The sequence below is a fragment of the Colius striatus genome, chromosome W (genome assembly GCF_028858725.1).
Source record: "Colius striatus isolate bColStr4 chromosome W, bColStr4.1.hap1, whole genome shotgun sequence".
Classification (NCBI taxonomy): Eukaryota; Metazoa; Chordata; class Aves; order Coliiformes; family Coliidae; genus Colius; species Colius striatus.
The window spans coordinates 6,449,372-6,470,123 of record NC_084789.1 but is presented as its reverse complement, the minus strand read 5'-3'; the positions used below and the strand labels follow the sequence as shown (position 1 = coordinate 6,470,123).

Below are 20,752 nucleotides of genomic sequence, written 5' to 3'. Positions count from 1 at the left end.
TCAGCTGGTTATCAAACTGAAGAATGATGATTTGTTATTGATGCTGCTGGCAGAAAAACCAAAACTGCTTCTGACAGCAGAGTTTCAAGAGTCTGGGAAAAGCAACTCCTCCTCCTTAACCTACTTGAATTTGACAACCTGTGCTTGTGGTCAGTGACTTCCAGCATAGAAGGGAAGCGCCTGAAGGAATTGCAGGGGACAAAGCCAGGGCTGGTCACTCAAGAGCCATGCTCCCTTACATCTCAAACTTGCATTACTGTACCCTTCAAGAAGGGGAGGTGCAGTGCTTTCACTGTGATTGCACGCTGTGCCTACTTTTAGGGACTCCATACAGAGACCGGGAGTCATGCCAACAGCTTGTGCCTGCACATGTCCTGCTACTGCAGCAGTATATACTCTAGTCTCTCAGGAGTGCACCATCTCCCATAACTGAAGATTTCTGTGAATAAAATGCATTGCACTACTCAGGTCTGACCAGCTTTGTTTAATTCAAATCTGTCATCTTCACTAGTCATTTCTCCCTCTGCCAATGCTGCAAAAAGTAAACCAGGGAGCTTCAAAAAAAGAGAAGAGAGGACCACCTGGGATAGAATCATTACAGCCTCAGATAAATGACAGGTTTATATACATCCAAAAAATCCTTAAATTCAATTTACTGGTGAAGCATTAACTCCAGTGGTAACTCCAAATCCAAAGTTACAATTTGTAGTCTCGTGAGGAAATAAACAACAAAATATCTGTGGACTACACTGGGACAGGTGGGGGAGGACAGTTTCCTCTCCCTAGTAATAGGCAACAGAACAAGAGGAAGCAGCCTCAAGTTGTGCAAGAGGAGGTTTAATAACCTCTCTCAGTTGGGTAAGAAAGAATGCAGAACTGGACAAAGAAAATACATGCTTAGCTCAAAGGTTTGCAACTATGAACAGCAAGAGATGCAAAACTAAAAGAAAGAAAGAAGACATCAGAATTGGGCTAAAAATATCAGATTTTGGGGAAACCTGCAGAGTAATAATCTCAAGTTCAGAACTGCCAGCCTGAAGACCTGTTGGATTGATCAATTTTCTGTGTACATCAAGAGGATCTACACATCACTCCCATGAAACAAAACTAAAATCCAAGAAGCAATATTTGCCTCTGTACCTCCATATCTCCCCCAGCAACACCAGTTCTAATCTACTGCATGTTTACCATGATTGCTGTGCTTTCAGAAGATTCTTCTCCTGTCGACACAGCCAGGGAAGGCAGTCTGGATGAAGAGGATAATGTTGATGTCTCCATACCACTGTCCTCATTTATAGTGGAAAGACTGACCCTATGGTGTCCATTCAGTTCACTATCTTTACTCTGAGCACAGGTCTGCAAAGAGCTGAGCAAAGTGCTGTTCCGCAGATAGGTAGTGCTGTGGAAAGTGCTTGTGAGCTTTGATGATTTTGGATCACTCTCATCAGAGTCAAGTTTAGGAAAGGATAAAGATTTGATATTGCTCACTGAAGTGATAGGGGACAGGGACACTTTGGAAGACAAGGACATCTTTTCACAATTTCCCAACTGTGGTAAAGTGATAAAGCCATTGGGTTTGTGAAGAGGCTTGAAGTCCAGCGTGGCCCTTTCTATGGATGCCAGAACTTCCTCATCTTGTAACACAGACTCAGATCTTCCTTTGGACAAAGTATTATCTAACAGCTGGGCAACAATTGGCCCAGTAGTACCAACATGAATTTCAAGAATATTTTTTAATTCCTCCTTATCATCGATAGTTTTTAACTCCAGTTTGTCAAATGGGTCTTCTTCACATTCAAAATCAGCTGGGTTGAAGTCTGCTTTTGGACAAGGTGGACTGAGAATCTTTTGCTTTACAGAGATGCTGTTGGCTGGCATGGGAGTAAGAATATTATTGTGCTGCAGGCTAGCGAGGATGGGGTTAATAGGAGGAGGCATGGCCTCAGGGCAAGGTCCCTTAGACAACCCCATTTTGTTGTCTTCTGGAGCTGCTTTTGAGGTCACTAGCGCTTCTGTCTTGCGTTCAGCTTCTTGCTGGGAAGCTTGGATTTTTTTTATATCTTCAGCCCACTCAATGGTTTTCTTTTCCAGTGAGAAGTCATACTGACCAGGGGTGGAGGGGAAAGGAGATAGAAGAAAAAAGAAGATAAATAATAAAGATTATAGCTGTTACTTCTAACAGCAACATAAGCAACATGGAATAAGAATTACCACAGACAGGCATCACTTTTTACCTCAGCATCTCTTGTAGCCTACAACTGGCCAAGCTAGAGGATACCAGAAGATGTACTGTTGTTAATCCCCAATACAGCAGCGGAAACTTCCATTATATGAAAAGTCAGGAATTTTTTTACTGTTAGCTTTATTTAAATATTCTAAGGATTATTCATCCTTAGTCTGCTGCTGCCATGGTGAAGTGCTTTGTTCAAATTTGAGGTAAAATTTGAGGTTTGTTTTAAAATAATGGGGATTAGAAAAAAACAATTACTGATCTTTGGACAACTCTTATTGTGCTGGGTTTTTTTCTTATACTCTTCTTATAAGCCTTTTCTTTGAGCTGAATACGAAAAAAAATGGCTTGCCCTTAGGATTTAAGGTAAATTATATTAAAAGTAAATAGAATCCTTTAGTGAGAAGATACTCTTTTGGGTTTTTTTAATGGGGCTAAAGATAGGTATTTATTACATCTCTATGAGAATAGTTGCATTATGATGAAAGATTATTAAGATCTTAAAACTTTAAATGTAATTCTTCAGAGTTAATCATAATTAGAATTTAATGCATCAGTTTGTGCATTTACAACAGCAAATATTAGAGTGGAATAGAAGCAAATCTTAAAGCATTTAATGCTGAGGACCTCATGTCCATACCTGGGGACACTTTTGGGTTTCTGTGCTTCAGATTAGGTGCAGTCTGGTTCTGTGGACTGAGTATTCATTTATGATCAGAGAATATATTGTTCATAAACAAGCAACTCTACTCTTTTTTTTTTACTTATATGTGATTTTTTTTTCTCTGGCAGAAGATACATATGATTCTATGATAGGTATTTCTTTAAACAAGGCTATCTGCAACTTTGATAGCAAGTCATATAGCATTGATTTGGGATGACAAGTTGGATGGCTGTCTCCCCGTCACACCAAAGTAGGTGGAGATGCCACAGACTGTGAAGCAAAGTAGACAACTAGCACCCTAACCATGTGTTCATTCATTCTGTCCCTATAGTTAACAAAGGCTGCAAACTAAGACATAAATATTGGTTAGAACTGTGATTATGACATTTTATTATTTGAACAATTTTTCTTCTTTCGCACAGAGTCATATGACTTGGGGCAGCCATATTTACTTCTTTAACATGAAAATAGGGTATCTTTTTCACTACTAAACAGAACAAAATTCAAAGACTGTAACACCAGAAAAGAAATAATAAGAACTAAATAGCGATGATTAGATTTTCCCCTAATTTGAGGAAAGTTTAATTTAGAGACTAGAGTTGAATGATCTTGGCTTCATTCATACTTTATGAATTCCTCTTCCTTCATCTCCAAAATTTATATTTATCATCTGCTCGTAGAAGTGAATGAATCATTGGACTTTATTGTCATTAAATCACAGACAATGACTTTTTTCCATCATCACGAATGAAATATCCTTCCCTTCGGAAAGTCTTAAACAGAACACTATCAAACATGTTGGGCAGAGGAACCTCATGAGGTTCAACAAGGACAAGTGTAGAGTCCTGCATCTGGGAAGGAACAATCTCATACACCAGTACAGGCTGGGGTTGACCTGCTGGAGAGCAGCTCTGCAGAGAGAGACCTGGGAGTCCTGGTTGATAATAAACTAAACATGAGCCAGCAATGTGCCCTTGTGGCCAAGAAGGCCAATGGCATCCTGGGAGTGTAGCCAGAAGGTCAAGGGAGGTTCTTCTCCTCCTCTACTCTGCCCTAGTGAAGCCTCATCTGTAGCACTGTGTCCAGTTCTGGGCTCCTGAGCTCAAGAGGGACTGGGAGCTTCTGGAGAGAGTCCAGCACAGGGCCACCAAGATGATCAAGGGACGGGAGCACCTTCCTTATGAGGAAAGGCTGCGGGAACTGGGGCTGTTTAGTCTGGAGGAGACTGAGAGGGGATCTTATTAACATTTACAAATATCTAAAGGGTGGATGTCAGGAGGTTGGGACATCCCTTTATTCTCTAGTAGTTAGCAACAGGACAAGGGGTAATGGGAAAGAAGCTGGAACACAAAAAGTTCCATTTAAATATAAGAAAAAGCTATTTTACTGTGAGGGTGAGGGAGCACTGGAACAGGTTGCCCAGGGAGATTGTGGAGTCTGCTTCCTTGGAGGTCTTCAAGACCCGTCTGGACATGTTCCTATGCGACCTGATCTAGGCTGACCTGCTTTGGCAGGGGATTTGGACTAGATGATCTCTAAAGGTCCCTTCCAACCCTACCATTTTATGATTCGATGACTATGATTTTGCCTCTAGGTGCAAAACCTGGCTATAGTTTGGATTAGAATATTGTATTTTGTCTCCTTCCTACACTTAGGTCTGCTTTGGAACTACTGATCATCCCAAGATCAGTTTAACAGTCCTCCCAGCCTCTCCCCCCAGGACAACAGATGTAACATAGGGAAGTGTTATGTGTTACTAGATGGGACAATCATACTCAGACCTGGCAACACTGAATTAACCCCTGTCCACAAGTTCCCCAAGTCATTCAAGACTACAGTAGAGTATTTTTACATCTAAAGACCAATATAGTATTCCTCAGTTCCCCCTAAAAGATTCCTAAGGGACCTGATACTAGAGTTTTACATTCACTGGTTTAAGGGATATTGGTATTCTTACCCCAGTGCCAGTAGCCAAAGGGGATCTGCTGGCTACACCAATGACAGTTGCTTGCAGTAGTGGATTTTGCTGTGACTACTGGCACAACAGCATCATATAAGCATATTTAACATAAGCTCTTTCAGGGCCAGGTTAACTCATGAAAGCTTTTCTAAGTGTTGTGGTTTAAACACAGCTGACAATAACTAAACTACACAGCTGCTCACTCCTCCCCACTTGGGCATCTGGCACCCAGCCAGGGCTAAATCACCCCAGGGGCCAAGGATGAAGGGGAAGAGAGCATGAAAGGCAAAACACATCACTTACCCGAGCTTCTCTGACAAACTGAGAAGAATCAGGCAGGCAGAATCCAATGGGTAATCCAACCTTTGCTGGAGTTTTGAATTTGTCTCCTATCTTAAATGGAACATCATCAAGATAACTGAAAGGCCCTAAGATCAAAAGCAAAATTAGTATCAAGAACACCTTATGAGTTTCAGTGCATTCAGTGAAGATTCACATATCTGTATTTGGGAGCTATTTTATCTCTGCCACCCCAACTACACCGGGTGACTTGATACAAAGGAAGTTACTTGACCAGAAACACATTGAATTAGTTTGGACTCTATTGCCTCAGTTTTGGTTTTGGTATGTGGAGTTGCTGGTTTGGGGTTAATGTTGTAGCTCATTACTATTTAAAAAACCTTAATAAAACTGTGAGAACTGAGGCTGTTTAATCTAGAATACAGGAGACTGAGGGGGGATCTCATTAATATTTATATGAATGATGGGTGTCAGGAGGTTGGGACATCCCTTTTTTCTATTGTATCTAGCAAAAGAAAAAGGGGTAATGGGAAAGAAGCTGGAACACAAAAAGTTCCATTTAAATATAAGAAAAAGCTATTTTACTGTGAGGGTGACGGAGCACTGGCCCAGGCTGCCCAGAGGGGTTGTGGAAGACCTCCAAGTTAGGAGACTCGAGATCTGCCTGGACATGTTTCTGGGTGACCTGATCTAGGTGGACCTGCTTCTGCAGAGGGTTTGGACTAGATGATCTCTAAAGGTCCCTTCCAACCCCTACCATTTTATGATTCCATGACAACACAACATAACAATCAAAAAAATTATGAGATTTTGAAGTCAATATACCCAATGTCTTAGATGCCCTTGTCACCAGACTGTGCCTACACAGCTGGAACCTGAAGCTCTCCTGAACACTGTGTTCTCTTATATCTCTCACAAAAAATCCATCATTTTTTGCCATATTAAAAACAGGGTTTAAAATGATCCAGCTTTAGAGCAGCTAAGAAAAGCTAAAATCCAGGTTTGGGCCTACAAGAAAGAAGTAACATCTGGATAGAGGGAGTCACAAGGGCAAAGTGGCCCAAACTCTAGATGCTCTAAAAAAAACACAGTGAAATAGCTCAAGACTATTTCACATGGTAATCATAGAATCATAGAATGGTAGAGTTGGAAGGGACCTTTACATACCATCTAGTCCAATCTCCCTGCAGAAGCAGGTCAACCTAGATCAGGTCGCATAGGAACATGTCCAGGTGGGTCTTGAAGACCTCCAAGGAAGGAGACTCCACATCCTCCCTAGGCAGCCTGTGCCACTGCTCCGTCACCCTCACAGTAAAATAGCTTTTTCTTATATTTAAATTGAACTTTTTGTGTTCCAGCTTCATCCCATTACCCCTTGTCCTGTTGCTAGCTACTAGAGAACAAAGGGATGTCCCAACCTCCTGACATCCACCATTTATATTCTTATAAATATTAAAGAGATCTCCTCGCAGTCTTCCCTTCTCCAGACTAAACAGCCTGAGTTCCTGCAGCCTTTCCTCATAAGGAAGATGCTCCAGTCCCCTGATCATCTTGGTAGGCATGTGCTGGACTCTCTCCACAAGCTCCCAGTCCCTCTTGAGCTGAGGAGCCCAGAAATTATCACAGTACTCCAGATGAGGCCTCACCAGTACAGAGTAGAGGAAGAGAAGAACCTCCCTTGACCTGCTGGCTACACTGTCCTTGATGCATCCCAGGATGCCATTGGCCTCCTTGGCCACAAGGGCATATTGCTGGCTCATGGTTAGTTTATTATCAATCAGCACTCCCAGGTCTCTCTCTGCAGAGCTGCTCTGCAGCAGGTCGACCCCCAGCCTGTACTGGTGCATGGGGTTGTTCCTTCCCAGATGCAGGACTCTGCACTTGTCCTTGTTGAACCTCATGAGGTTCCTCTCTGCCCAACTCTCAAGCTGATTGAGATCCCGCTGAATGGCAGCACAGCCTTCTGGGGAATCAGCCAGTCCTCTCAGTTTGGTGTCATCAGCCAACTTGCTCTGTCCCCTCATCCAGGTCGTTGATGAAGATGTTGAACAAGACTGGCCCCAGAACCGATCCCTGTGGTTTTCCACCGGCCACAAGCCTCCAACTCGATTCCGTGCCATTGATCACCACCCTCCGGGCTCTGTCATTCAGCCAGCTCTCGATCCACCTCACTGTCCACTCATCCTAGCCACGCTGCCTGAGCTTTCTGATGAGGGTGTTATGGGAGACAGTGTCAAAAGCCTTGCTGAGGTCAAGGGAGATGACATCCGCTGCTCTCCCCTCATCTATCCAGCCGGTTATGCACTCATATGAGGCTATCAGGTTGGTCAAACAGGATTTCCCCTTGGTGAATCCATGTTGACTCCCCCGAAAACCACTTTTTCCTTCATATGTTTAATGACATCATTCAGGATGAGTTGTTCCATCACCTTTCCAGGGATGGAGGTGAAGCTGAGAGTCCTGTAGTTTCCCGGCTTGTCCTTCCTGCCCTTTTTGAAGACTGGAGTGACACTGGCCTTTCTCCAGTCCTCAGAAACCTCGTCTGTCCTCCATGATTGTTCAAAAATGATGGAGAGAGGCTTAGCAATCACATCAGGCAGCTGCCTCAGCACTCCAGGATGCATCCCATCAGGACCCATTGATTTATGAGCCTTAAGCTTGCCCAACAAGTCTTTAATCTCTTCCTCTTCCACCCAGGGCAAGTCCTCTGCTGTCCTGGCCATCCTATTATCCTTGCTGGACTGGGCTTCCCCAGGGCCGGCCTTGGCCGTAACGACTGAAGCAAAGAAGGTATTCAGTACTTTGGCCTTCCCTGCATTCTCAGTTTCCAGGGTACCCTCTGTGATTAGTAGCGGGCCCACATTCCCCCTCGTCTTCCTTTTGCTGCTGCTATTTCCTTTTTTATCTGACCCATTTTCATACTCAGATGACAGTTTAAGTACTGTTTGTGTTCCTTCACTGTTGACTCATCTACAAGAAGACAGACACAAGCTCCAAAAGGAGCATCAGCTTTTGAAAGCAGGAACATCCTGTTAATTTTTAGTTAAATGTTTATGTGCTGTCAGCCCTTGAGCTCTCACAATAGATACCACGCTGGCTGGTTCCACAGTCCTATTAGGACACAGATGGTATTTCCTCCAGCTTTGAAACCATCAGACTGAATAACCTACATCTCACTTGCACCATCAGGATGAAAAAAAAAATTCTCCTGGTTTAAACCCAGCTGACAATAATCAAACCACACAGTTGCTCACTCCTCCCTATCTCTACAGGATGGGAGGAGAATCAGGAGGAAAAGGTAAAGCTTTGTGGGTTAAGATAAGGACAATTTAATAGAACAGCACAAGGAGAGAACAAACAGCCATAAGGATAGCAACGGAATACAGAAAACGAGTGAGAAGCGATGCCCAGTGTAACCGCTCACCCCCCACCTCCCCACACTCAACCTGCTAAGCTATGGTTCCCAGCACGGTATGGAATGGCCTGGTCACGCTCCCTTGTGGCTATCTGGGGAAAGTTAAAGTCCTTGCCAAACACAGGATATTATCCATCCCTTATTCTATACCATCTATATCATGCCCAGATAAGACACATTCTAATTATTTATCAACATTTTTTTTTCTGTCATTGAGATATATATATTTATATACACGGATATCATACCCTTAGTCCATGGGCCATCCCTCTAACCTTTCCCTGGAGTTAATTTGGTCCATGAATTTGGGGCTCCATCTGTCATAGCAGTCTTTCAAGTTTTCCTGTTCAGATGATATCAACCTGCTGCTTCAGCTTCTCCATTCCCAGCACTAAGTACATGTCCCGAGTCAGGGACAGGGATTACACAAAAATATGTGAGGCAGAACAGCAGATTCACAGTAACATGAAGATAGAAGGCACTTGTTGAATCAGACTCACAAATCCACAGGCTGCTGCTTGAAGTGTGTGTGCTAAAACTGGCTCTGGCACTCCAGTGCATGAATACAGCCTTTGCAACGGGACAAAGCCCTGGGTCTTTATGACAAAGTGGTGGTTATGGAATGGATGAAGCTCCAGTATCAAGGGTGGGGTTAATTAGCAATTAACACAATACCATTTAGTTCACTGGCTCTTCTCACCCAAAATCAAATCCCCCTGAGGTGCACATTGAACTTGCCCATTCTTCTGCATCATCCACCAAGTGCATCCAGGTCCTTGAACAAAAACAATCCCTTGGATGGATTTGCCTTTTCCCAAAGCAGGATTAACCAAGACTGTCTTTCCTGACATATTCTTCATACTTCATATGGATTTTAATCCTTTGTCCTGAGTGTGCTCTTCTGAAAGGAGTGACCAGATACAGGAGATGCACCCAGTGCTGAGACTAGAGAAGCTGAAGCAGTGGATTAATATCAACTGAGCAGGAAAACCTGAAAGACTGCTATGACAGATGGAGCCCTGCAGTCATGGATTAAGTGAACTCCAGGGACAGCTTAGAGGGATGGCCCATGGACTAAGGATATCTGTGTGTGTGTATATATTTTATATATATATATATATATATATCAATGACACAAAAAATGTTTATAAATAATTAGAATGTGTCTTATCTGGGCATGACGTAGATGGTATAGAATGAGGGGTTGTAGTGGTTTTGCCTGGGCCAGGGTTTTTGGTAGTGGGGGGAGCTACAGGGGTGGCTTCTTTAAACAAAGAGCTGCCAGAAGCTTCCCCTATAGCTGGTAGGGCTAGGGCCAGTCAATTCTAAGATGGACCCCGCACCTGACCCAGGCCTGGCCAATTAGTGATGGAGGTAGCGCCTCTGTGAATAACGTATTTGAGAAGAAGAAGTTGTTGTGCAGTTGCTAAACTGCAGCAGCAATAGGGAGTGAGAATGTGAAAACATCTCCACAGACACCAAGATCAGTGGAGAAGGAGAGGGAAGAGGAAGAAAGACTCCCCTGTAACCTGTGGTGAAGACCATGGTGAGGCAGGTTGTTCCCCTGCAGACCATGGAGGACCACCGGGGAGCATGGAACCACTCGCAGCCCGTGGAGGACCCCACGCTGGAGCAGGTGGATGCCTGAAGGAGGCTGTGACTCCATGGGAAGCCCACCCTGGAGGAAGTTCCTGGCAGGACCTGGGAGTCTGTGGGGAGAGAGGAGCCCATGTGGAGAAAAAATGAGGGAGCATGGACATGGATCCCAGGGTATAATGCTAGGCCCGTTGGGGCAAGGCAGCCTGGGCTCTAGTTATACGGATTTGGTGCACAATCAAGACCAGAGTCAGAGACATGGTTAAAGCAGTTGCTGTCACGTAGACAGCAGGCCACTTTCTGTTCCCTCAAGGTCGGACTGTTCTTGGCTAAAGGTGGTAAACAACTTCGAGGAAAAACAAGATGTGAAAATATGAGGGAGCTTGCTTATCGCAGAAACCGCAAGTAGGATGAACATGAAAATGTAACCTATCAGTTGCTGTTGCTGAGCTAGTTTGAAGCTGCAGTGTATATAAGTTAGAGCCTGCTTTCAATAAAGTGAAGATTTCTGCTATCACTCACACCGAGTAGGACTGGATTTCTTCCCACTCAGCTGAGAATCGGACCCTAGGCTGAGAGCCGGAAGAAGTAGGCTTAGAGCTGGTTTTTTAGGCTACGAGCTGTTTTTTTAGGCCAAGAGCCGAAAACTTCGCGGCAAGCCCACACCAGAGAGCAGGTTTGTTGTCAGGACTTGCGATCCTGGGAGGGTCCCCCACTGGAGGCAGTTGGTACCTGAAGGACTGCTGAGCGATCTCTCAACTCCCAAACCGCTTGTTATATTTCTCTCTCTCTCCTGTCCAGTGTAGGAGGGGGAGTGATATTTTGACTTGGTAGACACCTGGCTAAACTACCACAGGGGTGGATAATGTCCTGGGTTTGGCAGGGATGGGGTTAACTTTCTCCAGATGCCACAAGGAGGCGTGGCCAAGCCATTCAATATGTGCTGACATCATCCTCAGGATATCAGGACAGCTGGGGGAGGGGCGGGGGCATGGAGTGGCATGAGCAGGAACAAACCTCAGGCTGTGGGCAGTGAGCATGGCTTGTTTTCTGTATTCCTTTGCTGTCCTTATGGCTGTTTGTTCTCTCCTTGTGTTGTTCTATTAAATTCTCGTTACCTCAACCCACAAAGCTTTACATTTTCCTCCTGATTCTCCTCCCTATCCTGCTGAGATAGGGAGAAGTGAGCAACTGTGTGGTTTATTTATTGTCAGCTGGGTTTCAACCGTGACACCGGTACAACAAAATGATGGTCCTCATCGCTCTCCCTGAGGTGATAAACAGCATCACAGGGAACATGTAGAGCATGTAAGAGTTTACATAACACGACCATGTAAACAAATGAGCCAGCATTATGACCAGCTTGCCTCATTTTAGTAATATAAGAGATCCGTATAACAATATCTTTTTTTCCCCCGCAATCTGGTCAAAACTGTCCTTATATTACGCCTTTGAGCCCCATGGTGGGTGCCAAAAAGAACTGTTATGGTTTAAGCCCGTCTGTCAGCAACCAAACCACACAAACGTTGACTCACTCCCCACTTAGGAAGGATGGGGAGGAGAATCAGGAGGAAAAGGTAAAAGCTTTGTGGGTTGAGATAAGGACACTTTCATAGAACAACACAAGGAAGAACAAACACCCATAACAACAGCAAAGGAATACAGAAAATGACCGATGCCCAGTGTAACTGCTCACCGCCAGCAGCCCAATGCTCAATCCTGACGAAAAGTCACAGTTCCTGCACCTGCATTGCAGATGGTCCCTAGCATCCTTACTAAGAATCACACATTCAAGCATTACACAGCATAGCATCCAGATGGCACCTCACTGGCCATTACCACCACTATTTGCAACACAGCATCCAAATTGTATTTCAGTTGGCAATTGGAGAACTTGAATATGTCAAAGTGTTTGCTTACACAAAAATAGCAACTGCAGCGGCCTTTGCACCAAAAGTGGTAAAACGCGGCCAGACTCAACTAGAGCTCCTGACTGCTCAGTCTACTGTGATGGCTGCTACTATACCCTGCTTTGTCCCACCAGCACAAATCCTGATCTAAGCAGGAGAATCCAAGCAATACAGGATTACCTCTCAGCACTGCTCTCTGTCCAAATTGCTCTGTATGGAAATACCTGTCTTATTAGATCTATTGACACAGTCAGTGGTCAGACTATCGGACACCTCCTCTCACATAGCTGCCACCTTTTCCTGAAGTAGACACTAGCCACAGGAGGTACAACCACACATTGTGATATCTACAAAATACATTTTGTTTTGGTGCAGTAAAAAAAAAAAAAAAAAAGCCCTAAACACATCTAGATTAGATGGCCTTCACTGAGAGTTGCCAGTTTAACCTCAGCAGCTAGACTAAGGAAGCTTCTTCTAGTTTCTTTCCAGTATATCAATTTTTAAAGAATGATCAGTCATCTTGAATAGAATTCTGCCACAAAACCTGCAAGCACGGGTTAAGAAACACATCAAGTATTTTATGACATTTGATGGTAAAACCTGAGGCAAAACACTTATGCATATGTGCACACATTCACTTTTTCCAGCCCAATCAGAACAGTACTAGTGAAGTTACAATCTCATCCTGAAAGCCAAGAACCCTGGAGGCTTTCTTGTAAACAGACGAACTATCTGCCTGAACACACTGATGAATAAGAGTGCAAATTGTTTTAAATAGCAAATTCTAAAGCAATAAGCAAAGCCTACTTATAGAAAGTATTATGCAAGCCACTGTTTCTTCAGTCACATGTTCATGTGAAGCAATTAAAGGGTTTTTTGACTTGTTCTTTAATATCGCTGTTAACCACTTCATCCTTTTAGCAGTTAAAAGCATATTGAGGAAGTTCTGAGAATAGCCCTGGTAAAACTGTACCCATCATCTTGATCTCTTTACACTGTGCACTAGATGATATTCCTGGCCCAAGGAACCATAACAAGAGTAAGATTTTTCTCCATTTTAGTGTTATGTGGAAATTACTGGTCAACTCATAGAAGCGTCCTGCAGTTTGGTAGCAAAATGCAAACATTTCAGATAAAGCTGGTTACCAGTTATGAGGGGGGGAACAGTTTTGAAACCAAGTGAAACTTGGCTTTTTTGGTCACGCAAACCACACATGTAAGTTTCAGAAAGAGGAGTTAAAAGCTTTCAAGTTGTAAACTGACAGTCACAATACAACAGCAGTATAATTGTACTGGACTTGGTATGATCTGTGTTTTTTTGCACAACAGAGGAGAGATGCATTTCTAGATGTCACTAATTACTAAACACTGGTGAGGCTGCACCTTGAATGCTGTGTTCAGTTTTGGGCCTCTCACTACAAGAGAGACATTGAGGTGCTGAAGCTTGTCCAGAGACGGGCAATGAAGCTGGGGAAGGGTCTGGAGAACAAGTCTCATGAGGAATGGCTAAGGGAGCTGGGGGTATTTAGCCTGGAAAAGAGGAGGCTGAGGAGAGACCTCACTGCTCTCTACAACTACCTGAAAGGAGGTTGTAGTAAGATGGGGGTCAGTCTCTTCTCAGTAACAAGCAACAGGACAAGAGGAAAAAGAGGCCTTGAGTTGCACCAGGGGAGGTTTCAAGTGGATATTAGGAAGAACTTCACTGAAAGTTTGTACCAAACTCGCTAATTGCTGGGAGCAGCTCAATTCCTTCAGGGCAACAGGGTATTTCCAACCACTGTCTACAATCTGCTCCCCATGTAACCACCAGATCAATCAAGTAAAGGTGACAGGTGATAAAGTTCAGCTTTGATTGCTAAGAAACATGGGGAAGGCATTCTTCTGCCATAAAGGTGCAGGGAACAGTCACAGGCTGAACTTCACTTTAACCAGAGAACAGGAACAGAATCAGCAAGCAACTATGCAAGAAGGAAGCCAAGGCACTTCATTTATATATAAAAAAAAATACTTAGAGGATAAACAGATTAGTCTCTATGGACTTTTTAGGCTGTGACATTAGTCATCAGCATGAGTAGGATTCATCCTGTTGAAAAGACAAGGATGCCAAATTTTACTTACCATGAGAGTCGGATCCCAACTTTGTAGAAGCCATTTAGAATCTGAAAAACATTTGAAAACAGCTTTAACAACTTCATATGTGACTGTAATGTGATAGGGCAGGATGTAATACACCTCTCTCAAAATGGCACTGGAATATTTGGGAATAGGTTGGCCAACTTGATCAAAGATGGCTTTAAACTGAAGGACTTGGGGAGTAGGGGGAGAAATGACACAGAACAAGCCATCCTTTCCAACAGGGAAACAGGGCAGGGAATGCAATGATGAGTGCCCCTCAGCCACACACCGAGATGCAGAAGGCTGACCACCCTGAGGGAGTATCAAATCAGGGAGGATCCTCCTGCATCCATCCAGGGAAACCTGTGTGTTTGAGTAAGCCCCTGCGCTGCCTCTACACCAATGCACGCAGCCTGGGGAATAAGCAGGAGGAGGAACTGGAGATGTGGGTGCGGATGCGGGCCTACGACCTCCTTGCAGTCACAGAGACGTGGTGGGACAGCTGCCATGACTGGAGCACAGCCATGGAGGGCTACGTATTGTTTAGGAAAGACAGGCTAACAAGGAGGCGAGAAGGTGGAGTTGCTCTCTATGTGAGGGAGTAATTTAAGAGTGCACTGAGCTCTGCCTGGGTGGGGGTGAGGGGCGGATTGAATGTTTATGGGTAAAAATTAATGGGCAGGGTAATGTAAGTGATGCTGTTGTGGGAGTTTGTTACAGGCCACCTGATAGGAAGGAGGAAGTGAATTAGGCCTTCTACAAACAACTGAGAGCTGGCTCACAATCACAGTCCCTGGTCCTCATGGGGGACTTCAACCTCCCTGACATTTGCTGGCAAAGCCACTCAGCCAAGTACACATAGTCCTGGAGGTTCCTACAGAATGCTGATGACAACTTCCTGTCACAGATGATTGAGGAACCAACGAGGAGGGGTGTGCTGCTGGACCTTGTGCTGACAAATAAGGAGGGTCTGGTTGGAGACGTGAAGGTTGGAGGCAACCTTGGCTGCAGTGACCATGAGATGATAGTGTTTAAGATCCTGAGCAGAAGAAGCAGGGCACCAAGCAGGATTGTGACCCTGGGTTTCAGATGAGCTGACTTTGGCCTCTTCAAAGACCTGATTGGATGGATCTCATGGGATAGTATCCTAGATGTCAGAAGTGCCCAAGAGAGCTGATTGATCTTCAAGCACCACTTCCTCCAAGTCTATTATCAGTGTGTCCCCACATGTAGAAAAGTGGGAAAAGGAAGAAGGAGGCCTCCATGGATGAACAAAGATTTGCTGGGACAGCTCAGGGACAAAGCAGCCATCTATGAGAGGTGGAAACAGGGCTTGGTTTCTTGGGAAGAGTACAAGAACTTTGCCAGAGCATGCAGGGACAAAACCAGGAAGGCCAAAGCCCTTTTATTATTAAACCTGGCCAGGAAAGTAAAGGAAAACAAGAAGGGGTTTTTCATGTACATCAGCAGCAAAAGAAAGAGGAGGGGGAATGTGGGCCTGTTACTAAACACCAAGGATGCCCTGGTGACTGAGCATGGAGAGGAGGCTGAACTACTGAATGACTTCTGTGCTTCAGTCTTTACGGCCAAGGCCAGCCCTCGGGAAGCCCAGTCCAGCAAGGATAGTAGGATGGCCGGGACAGCAGAGGACTTGCCCTGGGTGGAAGAGGAAGAGGTTAAAGACTTGTTAGGCAAGCTTAAGGCTCATAAGTCAATGGGTCCTGATGGGATGCATCCTAGAATGCTGTGGGAGCTGGCCGATGTGATTGCTAAGCCTCTCTCCATCATTTTTGAACAATCATGGAGGACAGACAAGGTTTCTGAGGACTGGAGAAAGGCCAGTGTCACTCCAGTCTTCAAAAAGGGCAGGAAGGAAAAGCCAGGAAACTACAGGACTCTCAGCTTCACCTCCATCCCTGGAAAGGTGATGGAACAACTCATCCTGAATGACGTCATTAAACATATGAAGGAAAAAGTGGTTATCGGGGGAGTCAACATGGATTCACCAAGGGGAAATCCTGTTTGACCAACCTGATAGCCTCATATGAGTGCATAACCGGCTGGCTAGATGAGGGGAGAGCAGCGGATGTCATCTCCCTTGACCTCAGCAAGGCTTTTGACACTGTCTCCCATAACACCCTCATCAGAAAGCTCAGGCAGCGTGGCTAGGATGAGTGGACAGTGAGGTGGATCGAGAGCTGGCTGAATGACAGAGCCCGGAGGGTGGTGATCAATGGCACGGAATCGAGTTGGAGGCTTGTGGCCAGTGGAAAACCACAGGGATTGGTTCTGGGGCCAGTCTTGTTCAACATCTTCATCAACGACCTGGATGAGGGGACAGAGCAAGTTGGCTGATGACACCAAACTGAGAGGACTGGCTGATTCCCCAGAAGGCTGTGCTGCCATTCAGCGGGATCTCGATTGGCTTGGGAGTTGGGCAGAGAGGAACCTCATGAGGTTCAACAAGGACAAGTGCAGAGTCCTGCATCTGGGAAGGAACAACCCCATGCACCAGTACAGGCTGGGGGTCGACCTGCTGCAGAGCAGCTCTGCAGAGAGAGACCTGGGAGTCCTGATTGATAATAAACTAACCATGAGCCAGCAATATGCCCTCGTGGCCAAGGCGGCCAATGACATCCTGGGATGCATCAAGAAGAGTGTGGCCAGCAAGTCAAGACTGGTTCTTCTCCCCTCTACTCTGCCCTGGTGAGGCCTCATCTGGAGTACTGTGATGATTTCTGGGCTCCTCAGCTCAAGAGGGACAGAGAACTTATGGAGAGAGTCCAGCGCAGGGCCAGCAAGATGATCAGGGGACTGGAGCATCTTCCTTATGAGGAAAGGCTGCGGGAACTGGGGCTGTTTAGTCTAAAAAAGAGGAGACCGAGGGGGGATCTCATTAATATTTACAAATACCTAAATGGTGGGTGTCATGAGGTTGGGGCGGCCCTTTTTTCTGTTGTAGCTAGCAACAGGACAAGCAGTAATGGGATAAAGCTGGAACACAAAAAGTTCCATTTAAACCTAAGAAAAAACTATTTTACTGTTGAGGTGACGGAGCCCTGGAACAGGCTGCCCAGGGATGCTGTGGAGTCTCCTTCTCTGGTGGTCTTCAAAACCCACCTGGACGTGTTCCTATGTGACCTGATCTGGCTGGATCTGATTCTGCAGGGGGGTTGGACTAGATGATCTGTAAAGGTCCCTTCCAATCCCTACCATTCTATGATTCTATGATTCATATATGTAGCCCAGCATAAGGCTACACAGTTCTACAGTCTTAACTCTTGATTATAGGACGCATTGCAGACACTTGCTGTTTTTCCTATCCCTAAGATAGATAAGCAAACTTATTTCATAGTTTTGAGAATTCACTGAGCAGACAAATATTTTAACCCAGGGTCTGATCATGTAAATGGCAAAATAAAGAAGAAAAAGGTGAAAAAAAAACAAAACCAGGAAGACAGAGAGTTCCAGATCATGGTGCTCAGAGGCTGCTCTGTCCCAGCCTAATGGAGCACCCCCTGCCTCTCTTGGCATCCCTTCTGACTGGAAATACTACACTGATCCTCTTCACTTTAATCACTGCTGCTCTCAAAAGGGATACCGTAATATTAGGTACGCAGTCAGTTAGCCAGCGTAGCACTCGTCTAGACATATTTAGCAACACACAGATAATACAGGCACACAATAAATGGTACCATTAGGAAAATATTTTCAGATATACACAAGAAAGCAATGCTAACGAGTCCTCATCACTGCCCACAGAATTTTATTAACACCTTTTAAAATTTGAATGCAAATACTACATGACTGAGATGTTAAACACATAAGTGCCTAGCCAGCTTTTAACATAGAGCAGGCCTGCCTCTGAGATAGAAGAGAGTTGTCTAAAATAGAATTAGCTGTCTAATTAATTCTCAGCTAACAGCCTACTCCAGGATCCTTATGGTGTGTTCAGTAACACAGCTGGTTTTCTGCTACATTAGAAGTATCTCACCGGATCCATGTCAAGACACCACAGCATAATTCTTCAAATAACTGAATTTCAAAGTCCTCCTTTGACATTATGCATGACAAAGAATCAGAGTTGCCCTTTGTTTCTGAAGTCCTCCAGCTCAAAGACTGAAATGACCAAGAGCCATTCCTCAAAAACATGAAGTTATCTGATACACCCCCAGCAGCAGCAGCCAGTGCTCAAAGCACAACTTGGAGCAGATCTAACATCCACGCCCATCATTCTTCAGTCCATGTCTAACTCTTAGCCTGACTGTTTTCATTGCAAAGTTCAACTGCAAAAATGAACTTAAAGGAAGAGTGGCAGGTGATGATTACACAGACAGCTTAGCTATTCCTCCTGGCAATTGCTGACATGACTGGGGTCAGGAAGAACCAGTTTCAGGTACTTTAGGGAAGTACCTTTTGCTGTGCAAAGGTCTTTCAACATTGTGTTGAAATCAATAGGTGAACCAACCCTACAGGCTAACAGGAATTCAACACACAGCTAAAGCCACAGCTGTATGAAGAAGATTACCTGGGTGTAACCAGACGTCATGAAACACCATGAGCAGATGCTAGGCTATAAGGAAGCAAGTCATACCAGGAATACCTTGTACATAAAAGCCACATGTCATTCTGCTTGATGTTTCTCAGATTCTTTTCAGCACATCTCACCATCTCTCTCAACATTGGTTTTGCATCCAAAATTACTCAATTAACCCCGAGAACTAGTTTTGACACTAACTGGCAACTGCTTCTCAGAAGCAAAAAAAAAAAACCATTGAGGCTTCAAAGACATAAGGAAAAGGAGGTGAAGCAGTGCCGAGCCTGTCATCTCAATAAAGTTGTCAAGGACAAAGCCACAAGACCACCAGGTACAGTTGCATGGCAATTACTAGAGCTGAACAGGCTTTACAGGTCCTAGTGCCACAGACGAGGAGACCAGACTGCAGCACATGGAAGAGATTGCACCTTTCAGACCTGGCTCAGACTGGTAGACAAATTGCTACGTTGCTAGTTCTTCTGTATGAGATTACCAATTAAGACATCAACTTGATCTGTTATAATTGAAAGGCCATGCGTGAAATACAGCCTTCACATGCCTCACCAGTCCTCTCTATGTCACCAGAGACTGTGACCCACTGCTGGTGAGCATGTCCATGGTCCACTACTACTACAGCAGAGCTGAACTGGGGACAAGGCCTCTTACACAGTTCCTTTACTTTACCATGTTCCTTCTGGTAGTTACTATCTCAGACTGAAAAGCAAATGCTACTTTTCTATAGGATCTGAAAACTTCTGATGAGAGGAAGTAACTTCCTTACTTTGGCAACTTAACAGACAAGGAAGTGATTGCAATGCAGCACCGGTTATCTACAGGCAATACAGTTTATACTGTCTACCTGATTCACCAGAAGCAGCTTACTCCAGACTGTACCATCGTCAAGGAGATGGGAAATAAAATCTAAAGACAATATTTTTCAAATTATAATTTATATCCCTTCTCCAGCAGGTCGCTGCAAGGACATGCCAAGTTCACCATCTCACCAACTGATCTTAGGTAACTGAACACTAAGTTACTATGACGCTATTAATTTGCTCCACGGACATGAGTAGCAATGCATAAGAATACCACAGAAGAAACAATGTCTGGCATCCAAGGAGTTTTGCAGTAGTATATCAATCTGGAGTTGTATAATGCTTTGGATATATCCTCAGTGTCAAAACACCTGACAAAAGCAATAAGTATCTTGCTTTTGTTGACAAACCTGTAGTAAAATACAAGTGCATATCAGGAAGTACTTCAAGTTGCAGCAGGAAAAATTAATCTTCTGCCATACGCAACACCTTATTTTAACTCCAGAATGAACTAAGCCACATCAACAGAATCATAGAGTGGTAGGGGTTGGAAGGGACTTGTAGACATTATCTAGTCCAACCCCCTGCCTCAAGCAAGTTCACCTAGATCAGGTCACACAGGAACGTGTCCAGGTGGGTTTGGAATCCTCCAGAGAAGGAGACTCCACACCCTCCCTGGGCAGCCTGAGCCAGGGCTCCCTCAGTCTCACAGGAAAGAAGTTTTTCCTTATGTTTAGGTGGAACTTTTTTGTGTTCCAACTTATGTTCACTACTCCTAGTCCTGTCACTGGACACTACAGAATAAAGTGTCACCCCATCCTCCTGACACCCATCCTTTAAATACTTATAAGTGTTAATAAGGTTCTCCCTTAGTCATCTCTTATCCAGGCTAAACACCCCCAGGTGTTGCAACCTTCCTTCATAAGAAAGATGCTCCAGTCCCGTGATCATCTTGGTGGCCCTGCGCTGGACTCTCTCCAGAAGTTGTCTGCCTCTCTTGATATGAGGAGCCAAAAACTGAATACAGAACTCCAGATGAGGCCTCGCCAGGGCAGAGTAGAAGGGGAGCAGAACTCCCTCAACCTGCTGGCCACACTCTTCTTGATGCATCCCAGAATGCCATTGGCCTCCTTGGCCATGAGAGCACTTGTCCTTGTTGAACCTCATGAGGTTCCTCCCTGCCCAACTCTCAAGCCAGTCAAGATCTTGC

General features: G+C 44.7%; 1 protein-coding gene across 6 annotated transcripts in view; it reads right to left on the bottom strand.

Annotated features, from left to right (window-relative positions):
* The window catches only part of LOC133628391 (ubiquitin-associated protein 1-like), a 78,190-nt gene that overhangs the window by 21,472 nt on the left and 35,966 nt on the right, over nt 1-20,752 (bottom strand). For 4 of the 6 annotated variants that reach the window (XM_062016515.1, XM_062016512.1, XM_062016513.1 and 1 more), the window contains 3 exons: nt 14,194-14,234; nt 5,158-5,282; nt 1,189-2,103 (listed from right to left, as the gene is read on the bottom strand). In XM_062016515.1, the coding sequence (XP_061872499.1) occupies nt 1,189-2,103; nt 5,158-5,282; nt 14,194-14,227 (1,074 nt within the window). In that variant the 5' untranslated portion in view covers nt 14,228-14,234. Of the gene's footprint in view, nt 1-1,188; nt 2,104-5,157; nt 5,283-14,193; nt 14,235-14,479; nt 14,503-20,752 lie in introns of those variants that run through there. The other 2 variants (XM_062016517.1, XM_062016518.1) reach the window with 2 other exon arrangements.